This window comes from Otolemur garnettii, unplaced genomic scaffold, assembly GCF_000181295.1.
Source record: "Otolemur garnettii isolate 467f Iridium unplaced genomic scaffold, OtoGar3 scaffold00104, whole genome shotgun sequence".
Classification (NCBI taxonomy): Eukaryota; Metazoa; Chordata; class Mammalia; order Primates; family Galagidae; genus Otolemur; species Otolemur garnettii.
Genome location: NW_003852499.1, coordinates 2,108,436 through 2,118,147, shown reverse-complemented (window position 1 = coordinate 2,118,147; position 9,712 = coordinate 2,108,436). Strand labels below are relative to the sequence as shown.

General features: G+C 44.4%; 1 protein-coding gene across 1 annotated transcript in view; it reads right to left on the bottom strand.

The window, feature by feature from the left end:
- The window catches only part of ZNF384 (zinc finger protein 384), a 29,835-nt gene that overhangs the window by 3,714 nt on the left and 16,409 nt on the right, over window positions 1-9,712 (bottom strand). The window contains exons 3-8 of the mRNA XM_012809360.2: window positions 9,263-9,500; window positions 8,980-9,027; window positions 8,444-8,777; window positions 3,591-3,815; window positions 2,730-2,912; window positions 1,175-1,253 (exon numbers count right to left, since the gene is read on the bottom strand). Coding sequence (XP_012664814.2) covers window positions 1,175-1,253; window positions 2,730-2,912; window positions 3,591-3,815; window positions 8,444-8,777; window positions 8,980-9,027; window positions 9,263-9,500 — 1,107 coding nt within the window. The remainder of the gene's footprint in view (window positions 1-1,174; window positions 1,254-2,729; window positions 2,913-3,590; window positions 3,816-8,443; window positions 8,778-8,979; window positions 9,028-9,262; window positions 9,501-9,712) is intronic.

The following is a 9,712-nucleotide window of genomic DNA, read 5'->3' as shown; positions in this document are numbered from 1 at the left end:
TGAGCCCAGGAATTGGAGGTTGCTGTGAGCTGTAATGCCACGGCACTCTACCCAGGGGGACAGCTTGAGGCTCTGTCTCAAAAAAAAAAATGAATCTACCCTTTTTGTTAATCCAGACATTAAATGCACCTGCAAAAACATTCTACACAATGCCATTCTTCTCATAAAATATTTTTTGAGGGGTTTTGGAATATGTACTTTTTTTTTTTTGAGACAGAGCCTCAAGCTTGAGCCACCCTGGGTAGAGTGCTGTGACATCACAGCTCACAGCAACCTCCAACTGCATATGTAACTTATGTTAACATGCAATAGGTTTCTTATTGTTCTTTCTAAACAGATTACTAAGTATTTTTGAGCTTCTCAGTTTCACAATAGATATGTAGACAGGTATCACTCATATAAACAAAAGCGCTTTTTTATTCATTTTAAAAAATTCATTCATTCATTCAAGACAGAGTCTCATTCTATTGCCCCTGGGCAGAGTGCCATGGTGTCATAGCTCACAGCAACCTCAAACTCTTGGGATCAAGCAATCTTCTTGCCTTAGCCTCCCTAGTAGCTGGGACTACTGGTACCCACCCTGACACCTGGCTAGTTTTTTCCATTTTTAAGTAGAGACAGGGTCTTGCTATTGCTCAGGCTGGTCTCAAACCCCTGAGCTCAAGTAATCTGCCCACCTCAGCCTCTTAGAGTGCTAGGATTACAGGTGTGAGCCACTGTACCTGGCCTTATTTATTCATTTTTTTTTGGGGGGGGGTTGTTTGTTTGTTTTTCCTTTGAGTCAAGGTCTTGCTCTGTTTCACAGATAGAATGAAGTAGCATCATCATAGCTCATCACAACCTCAAAGTCTTGGGCTCAAGTGACCCTCCTGCCCCAGCCTCCCTAGTAGCTGGGATGAGGCACATGCCACCACATCTAGCTAATTTTTCTTTTTTCTAGAGATGGAGTTTTGCTCTTCCTCAGCCTGGTCTTTAACTCCTGGCCTCAAGCAATCCTCCCACTTCCACCTCCCAAAGTGCTAGTATTCAGGGATGAGCCAACATATCAAGGCTACTTAATCATTTCTAAGAGTATAGAGGACTCTTAAAAGTTTGAGAATTACTATAAGTCAAACAGCACTTTGATCCCAAGTCTCAGACTTATAAATTCTTGGATGGAGGGTAGAACATTTACCTGTAAATTGGAGAGCTGGGTGAAGGCTTTCTCACAGCCTGGGTGTGCACATTTGTATGGTCTATCACCAGTGTGGATTCTGCAGGGAATGAGAAGAGAGGGAAGGGAAAAATGTCAGCAAGGCCCCTTAGGAACTAACTCCTTAACAAACTTCAAGGCAAATCCTGTCCTCCTAGGAAGCACATCAGATGGGCATCCAAGAGGCAATAGCTTTGGTTTCTCTCTGACATGGATCAGGTTGCAACGCCTTAGATCTAGTCACCACCTGCACCACTCAGCTCAAGCTGAGCCTCCTCTCTGATGGGGAGGAAGGACTGAGGCCTCAGCACCTCAGGGACAGGCAGTCCACAAGTTGGCATACAAGTCCGCTCCTATAATCACTGTCCTAATGAACATTCAAAAACGTAAGGTAAACACAATGGCAAGGAGGAAGAAAAACACATTTCCTCCTTGGTCCCACCCTATAGCCAGAAACTATCCCTTGGCCTGTGAATCACCTCTACAGAAAATTACATTATCACACAAAGCAGGGTCACACTAATTGTAGAGAAGAGCAGTGATTAATGGAAAAGCGTGGAAACTCCTAGGAACTTTCCCCAGTCTAGCCCCCTAATGGTAGGAAATGCAAGTTTAGTACCAATTTGAACTCTTCCCACAACACTACAGGGCCCTCTGCTACAAGAGTGCACTGATACCTGCTTTTCACTAGGGACTTCAGAACTACCTCTCTGACCAGATGTTTTTTTGGACCTCTGGTATAAAATATCACAGGACGTATCTCTTCTTTGTGAAGAAAGCCTGACTCCTCAAAGCAAGATGTGTGATCACTTTAATGTGGGAATATCACATCCACAAGAAGCTGGCTGAGATGGCTTATGCCAGTATGTCTGGACTCCAGTTCAACTTGAGGTACCACATGAAGGAGATAATCACTCTTTTAGTTGGCAGGTTCACTTCCTCCCAGTCACTCCAGATTTACAGGATAAATTGTGGGCATCCTTACGAAGTATCAGTGTTTTTATTTTGTTTGCCGGTTCTGAGAGTATTTAATGCATGTTTTGTTTTGTTCTCCATTCCTGGCATCCTTTGGAGTTTTCTTTGTTGCTGTGGGTGTCACCAGGCTGGGGTCCAGCTTAGGTCCAATAGATTGTATCTTTTGTTCATAATTGGTGCACAAAGGGCTAGAGGTATAGTCTTCTCTAATCAAATGCCTCTGCTTTGGCATCAAAGAAAAAATCTTGGGTATCTTCAGGGAGAGAAATGAGGGCAAGAAAAGTTGTCTCCATTCCAGGTATATCTCTGCCTCCCATGGATCAGAGACTATCACAGTCATTGTATCTCCCTGATGTAGCTCGTGCCACAGAAAGGCTCTCTTAACATCCACTTGTGTCTCCAATGTTGCTGCTTGGTTTTCTTTCTCCCAGATGCCAGCCGTGTTCTCCTCCAGCCAGGTTTCTCCCCCGCCCCCCGCATGCGGGTTGTTTGGTGTGTCCGGGGCGGGGGTGGGGAGGGCATGCCAGCGGGGCGGGGTCAGTAGCCCGCCACTCTCCCTTACCGTGTGTGCTGCTGGAGGTGGGAGAGCTGGCGGAAGGCCTTCTGGCAGTAGGAACAGTTGTAGGGCTTGGCCCCCGAGTGGATACGGAGGTGCTGGGCCAGGTAGGAGGTGTTGGCGAAGGTCTTGGAGCAGTGCGGGCACTTGTGGGGCTTGATGGTCTCCGTGTGCATCTTGGAGTGAATCCTGCCGGAGAGGAGAGGAAGGAAGGGGGGAGGAGGAAGCAGTTCGACACCAGGGGCTCAGCTCTCTGCTGGGTGAAATGATGTTGCTTGACGGATGAGAGAGCACCCCCTCCTCCCTCCTCCCAAACACATTCCAGCCTGGATAGGCTAATGAAGAGGACACCCAGATCTAGGTTGTTGTTGGTTGTTAAGTCGGTGGCTAGAATGGCAGTGAGATGATGAAGAGCTGCAACCCATGGCTCCTGGTGACCTTAGTCAGTTTCGTCAACCCTCTGCTTTTTCCTAAGGTTATGCACTCACCACAGATACCCTGCTTCCAAATAGTAATTTGAACAAAGACCATTATCGCCTGTTCCCCATGGACCTGAAGTTGAATGCACACCTTGGCTCTGAACTGAAGCATATAGTAAAAGCAGGGCCTGCTCTGCAGAAGATTTCCAAACACAGACACAGAGAGAAACCACAAACTGTTCCAGACTTTGGGAATTGACTGGAGACCACAGTTTTCGAGGCCCTCCCAAATCACTAGGATACACAGTTAATTTCCACATACAATAATAGCAGAGAATTGAAGCTATCAAAGGGAAAAAAGAATACGTGTGGAGACAGAAGTAGGTACAAGGAATGTGGCCTTGGGGCTCACACCCAGGTATTGGGGTGAAACTCAGAGCAACCTTACCGGGTGTGCTGCTGAAGGTGGGAGAGCTGGCGGAAGGATTTCTCACAGAAGTTACAACTGTAGGGCTTAGCCCCTGAGTGTATACGGATGTGCTGGGCCAGGTAGGAGCTGTTGGCGAATGTCTTGGAACAATGTGGGCACTTGTGGGGCTTGGTCTCGGTGTGTGACTTGGAGTGGATCTGCATCTCCGACTTTGAGTAGAATGTCAGTGAGCACATCCGGCACCTGGGCCAAGTGAGGGCAGTGGTTAGAACCCTTCCCACTTAGAAGGCATGGCTGAACCCTCCCCTCCACTACTAAGAGAAGCCCACCCATCTGATCTCTCTATTCTAACTTGAGAGTAGGACCTCTATTTTATTCATCTTTATAACCTAAGCTTCTACCACAATGCCCAGAATGTTATAAATATTTAATAAATGTTTGCTGGATGACTGGCCTCCCTAATTGTGCAAAAACAGGAATTCAGCCAGATAAGGAAGAACAATTTTATGGGCTCTGGGCAGATGTGGATTTCCCTGGGCTAGGAATATCAGTAAACGTCTATCTTCCTTCTGCCTATAATTTGACTTCAAACTTTCACAGTTCCTTTTCCTAATTTCCTCACATATAAAGTACATCCCCATTGGCATTTTTCAAGCTTCTTAGATGATAATGAGACACTAGTTTCTCTCCTGTCTCCACAGATAATTTTCTTCCCTCAGATTTTCCCCCACTTCCTTTCTGCCAGTGATTCCTGGAGGAAGAGGGGCAGGGAAGTACCAGAATTATCTGAAGGGACTTTTCCAGACCATAATATCTGGCCTCCACACCCCACACTCCCACTGCTCCTTGGCAATCAGATAAGAACCACTTTTGCAATAAGCAAAGGTAACTATTGGGGGTGGGTTGTATCCCTTAAATGTTTGGGAGAAAAAGGTCTGCAAAACACCTATTTTCCATGCTAAAGCTTTCCACTCTTGTAGCACTGGAGTCAATATCAGCATTCTGGGTTGACGCCTACTGCATCTAAGTGTGCTTTCACTTATCACTTGATTTGGTAATCCCTCCCACTCTGACACTGTCCAATATATCAAATAAGGAAGACTCTGTGCAAGTTAAACCACAACTACTCAGCCTTTATTGGGTAAAAGCTATCTCTATGTGAGTGGGAATCCTATCATTTTCAAACAACTTATCAGTGCACAATGTGAGCTAGAAGAATGGGCAATGGGCTGGAAGCCAGGCTACTAGGGCAAGTCCCTCTACTTTGGATTCTCCCTAACTTACCTTATAAGAGGGGCTTAGGATGATGTGGGGTGATGGTTCCTGCACTTTTTCATCTCAGGAGGATTTTTTTTAGAGAATAATTTGAGATAAAGACTAAAAAGAACACTGAGTTCCTCATAGAAAACAATGTCATTGTTAGTTGGAGTATGGTCCCTTATATTAATGCTTTCACTAAAATTTCAATCATTAACAATTTTCATTTCTCTAGTCACTTGATAACCCTGAAGTTATCCATCCCTGGCTGTTGTCTGAGATGGCATAAGAGGAGGGAAGTTTTGTTTATAATAAGCATAATCCAAAGGGCATGGCCAATTGGAGTCTGGACACCTAGGCTCTACTTTGAGTTTAGTTATAAGCTTGCTCATTTATCTAGACCTCAATTTTCTGGTCTGTAAAATGGAAAGATGAATTTTTACCCCTAGAAAGGCCAGCAAACACCCAGGACAGCCAAAGGTGAGCCAAGTGTTCTCTAGTAGTAAAACTGAATTAATGTTATCAGCATCAGTACTGATTGATGATCTCATGCTACTATATATTTCACTAAGACTGAGGTTACAAGCTGGACATACTGTCAGGAAAAACTGTACTACAGTTGCAAACTAATTTTTCTTGATTCCTAGAATTTCTCAGACAGGGAGAATGACCTGTTCTGTTTATTTATTTATTTTTTAGAGACAGAGTCTCACTTTGTCCCCCTTGGTGGAATGCCATGGCATCACAGCTCACAGCAACCTCCAGCTCTTGGGCTTAGGCAATTCTCTTGCTTCAGCCTCCCGAGTAGCTAAGACTACAGGCACCCGCCACAATGCCCTGCTATTGACCTATTCGTTTCAACACAAATAAAATCTCATTAGTTTATGTGTGAGTGTTCAACACACAACTGTCCCTTTAACATGAAAGTTAATTATAAAGGCTGGGTGCAAAGGCTCACACTTATAATCCTAGCACTCTGGGAGGCCAAGGCTGGAGGACTGCTTGAGCTTGGGAATTCAAGACCAGCCTAAGCAAGAGCGAGACACTGCCCCTGGTCTCTACAAAGTAGAAAAATACCCAGGCATTATGGTGGACACCTGTGTTCTCAAATACTCAGGAGGCTGAGACAGGAGGATCACTTAAACCCAGAAGTCTGAGGTTGCTGTGAGCTAGGTTGACACCACACACAGTACTCTAGCCTGGGCAACAGAGTAACACTCTGTCTCAAAAAAAAAAAAGAAAGAAAGAAAGAAAGAAAAAGGCAGAAAGGAAATCCTCTAAGCTAAATAAGAGTAAAAGTTTTCTAATGCAAAGTGGGTTGGAGGGAAAGAAATTTAATTTAAGAGAGCTGTAGCAGTGGACGTTAGCAGGGGACAGAAAAATAATATTCCATTATCATGGGTGCATTACTCCAGGGGGCACCACTTGCATCCAACACAATGAGGATGATCCCCTTGGAGGCGTGCAATGTAATAATAGCCTTGGTCACAATGACCACTTTGAATTACTATCCCATTTTTCCCCAAGATATTCAAAACAATTTCAAATACTCTGATTTTCCCTCAAAACATTTCTATAAGATAGGTGAGGGTGTGACTGGCCATCCCAATTTTACAGATGAGAACAAAGAGTTCAGACATTAAGTTGACTTGCCCAGAGTAACAGAACCCAATTTCCCCAATACCCAGTTTAAATTCTATTGCCCCACTGGAATGGGCATGGTTGACTGACCCAGCTAGGCATCAAAATAGGGATTTACTGTGATTAAAAAAAGTTTCTGAAGAATTCTGTTTATCTAGGATACAACTAGTCACCTTTAAATTTCAGAGTTCTCCTTGGTTACCCAGGTAGGGGGAGTCTTTCAAGAATTCCAAAAACACTCAGGGGGTGCCTCGTCCTATTAGGCTTTCTTCCAAATATCTATTTACATTTCTTTTAACATACAATTTGGAAAGTCCAGAGATAACCTTTAATGTGGGTTTAAAACACAAATAAGTACAGAAACTTGGCAGAAAGAGAGGACTCTGACCCATCAGAAGGGTTCCATAAGGTGTTAGAAGATCCTCCCACTATTCCTACAGCAACAAATTTTATACAGATATATCTCCACGTCACAATGACCTCACTTTAAGCAAAAATATAATAATCTAGATTTCTACAAAATAAATTTAAAAGGGATTTTCATTTTATGAAATGATATATATATATAAAAGAATGTCTTTAAATGAATCAAACTTGTCAGATACCTTTATAATATGATATGATGTAAACATTTTCCAGGAACACTTTTATTGTATAAAGTGGGGTACACCTGTAATAATAAAGCTGCAATGAACTTTCGGATTATGAGCTGAATTTCTGTAGTGCTTAATACTTTCTGCATAGCAACAATCTCCTCATTTTTACTTATAAAGAGGGATTTAAACACTCTGTAGTCATGGCTACTTTCCACAACAGAACTGTACAACACACATAAAAATAAATGCTAAATGATGACTATTTCTTATCTTTCTTTTAAAGTTCCCAACATTTCAAATCTTATCTGATATATACTCCCAGAAAATGGGAGGAATAAACAGAATTCTCCCCATTTTACAGATGAGGAAACTGAGGCCCAGAGAGGGGAAAAGGACTTGCCCAGGGTCACACAGCAAGTTCGTGGTGGAGCCGGGAACTGAATCCATGAGCCCAAGGCTCTGTCCATTTCCTGTGCCGCAGTTCCCTTCGCTCCTAAAATGGGAACAACATTGCCCATCTCGGTACACTAAGGACAGACCCAGTCTCCCAGCCATGCACATCTGCCCCTGTCTGCATCAAAGCTGTGATGATGGTTATCCCACTCTGTATACGGGAACCAAATTCCCCAAAACTACTAGGGCCTTTGTCAGCTCTCAAGGGGTTTAAAAGATGTTTAATTCTCAAAGGGCAAAGAGTTTATGTAATTATTTTTGCATACTATCACATGCAAATATGCATATATTGCTTTTTGGTATTAGGCAACTTAGAGGAAGTAAAGGATCAAAATGACTTTCATGAAGTAGAAAAGTGAGCAAAAGCAAACAGTCATCCTGTAAGCATGTATTCCAAAGGGAGAAGGTATCCTAATCCTCCTACCCTTTCATGTAGCCCCTCCCATCATCCCAACCGTGCAGGGTCAGGCAGGCTCAGCACTCAAACATGGCCCAATAACTGGTGGATGGCACACAGGTTAGGTTAGGTGCTTACTAGAAAAGTTTCTTGTAAAAAAGGGGAATGGAAAATGTAGAAAGTTTAAAAGGAGCTGCAGACAGAGTCTCAAACCTAGTTTAAAGCCTTATTACAAGAGAAAAACTATATTCTGTCACACAAAAATAATTCAATGCTAATGACTCCCAAAATCAGGGTTTAAAAAAAAAAAAAGGAAGGGGTGAAGTGGTTCTGCATTCTGAGGAAATGGCACTGGAGGAGGGTCAGCAGCTCTGCCTTGCTGCCCTAAGACAGAACACCTGACATGTAAATGCCTCTGATGTGGAAGCTGTCAAGAATGTAGTGCCAGACTGGGGCAGGATACCAAGAGGGCAGGGGAGCTAAGACAGCAATCCTCACCCCATCCTGCCCCCAGCTCTGAGTCTTACCTATAGGTCTTGCCGTCTTTCTGATGGTCATCGTCATCCTCAGGGGAGAGGACATAGGGGTCATTCATTTCAGGCAGCCCTGACTCCAACATCCGCTTCTTCTTTCGGCCCCGGGGGGGCTTAGGAGCCACGCTGCCACCTCCACCACCACCTCCACCTCCTTCCTCTGTTAGGGTTGATGCTACCTTCTTAGAGAGGTCAGGGACCACCTGCAGGGCTTGTGAGCCAGGGGGAAGAGCTGAGACAATCATGGGAGCCGAAATGGGGAAGGTCTGAGCTGATGAGGCTGTGGTCACAAGAGAGCCTGAGGGGGACGTGATTACCAAACCTGGACCTAGGATTGGGAGAAAAGGGAGATGGCGTCATGTTGTTCAGTCCTGATCCTCATCCTATTTTATTTTATTTCCCCCCAGTTCATCTAATTAACCCCTCACCGCCACCTCCCAACCCAGAGTATACAGGAAACCCCAAGCCCTGTAGAAAAATAATGGTCTCCTAACCCCTGTCCCCACCCCCCTGGTAACAGTGAGATTTACCCCTTGATTGACTCCCTTCTCTTCTCCACCTCTGAGAACAGGAGACTCCTTGATACAGAGAAGGAAAGAATGTCACCTCCTCAAAGGCAGGGACCGCATCTTCTACTTCTTTGTATCCCCCACAATGCCTAGCACATTGCTAGGCACACAGTAAGCACTTAATAAAAATTTGATTGAGTAATCAAACACATAACCCACTCCCCATGTTCTTAGAGCCCTCCAGCCTGGGGTACTGATCATGGAAGATCAACACCTCAGATTAGAGAAGTACAGAGTTGCTCACCAGCAGTCATCAGTCCTGTAGATGGCACAGGGACCACTGTGATATTCTGAGTGACGGAAGCCTGGCTGTGTGGGGTCAGCTGGTCTGATTTGGATTCCGTGTCCATACTAATGCCTGAAGGCAAGGACACTGAGGCAGGCACTGTCAGCAAGGTGGGGTAGTGAGGTGGAGCCAGACCACAGCCCTTCTCTGGCAACAGCTGATCCTTCATCTTATTGATGAACATTGTGTTCTCAATCTAAAAGAAAAGGAAGTGGAAGGGGAGCACTCTCTTCAGACTGGGAGAGTCTAATTTTTTCAGTCCCTAATCACTTTTCAGTGTTTGTCTTCCTATATAGAGATCACGGTCAAGGAGTTATTATCTTTGGGCTTCCAGGGAAGCCAAGACAGAAACGCTATAATATAATTCTCAGTGACAGGGGATTCAATGAAACACCATGTGGTTTCTCT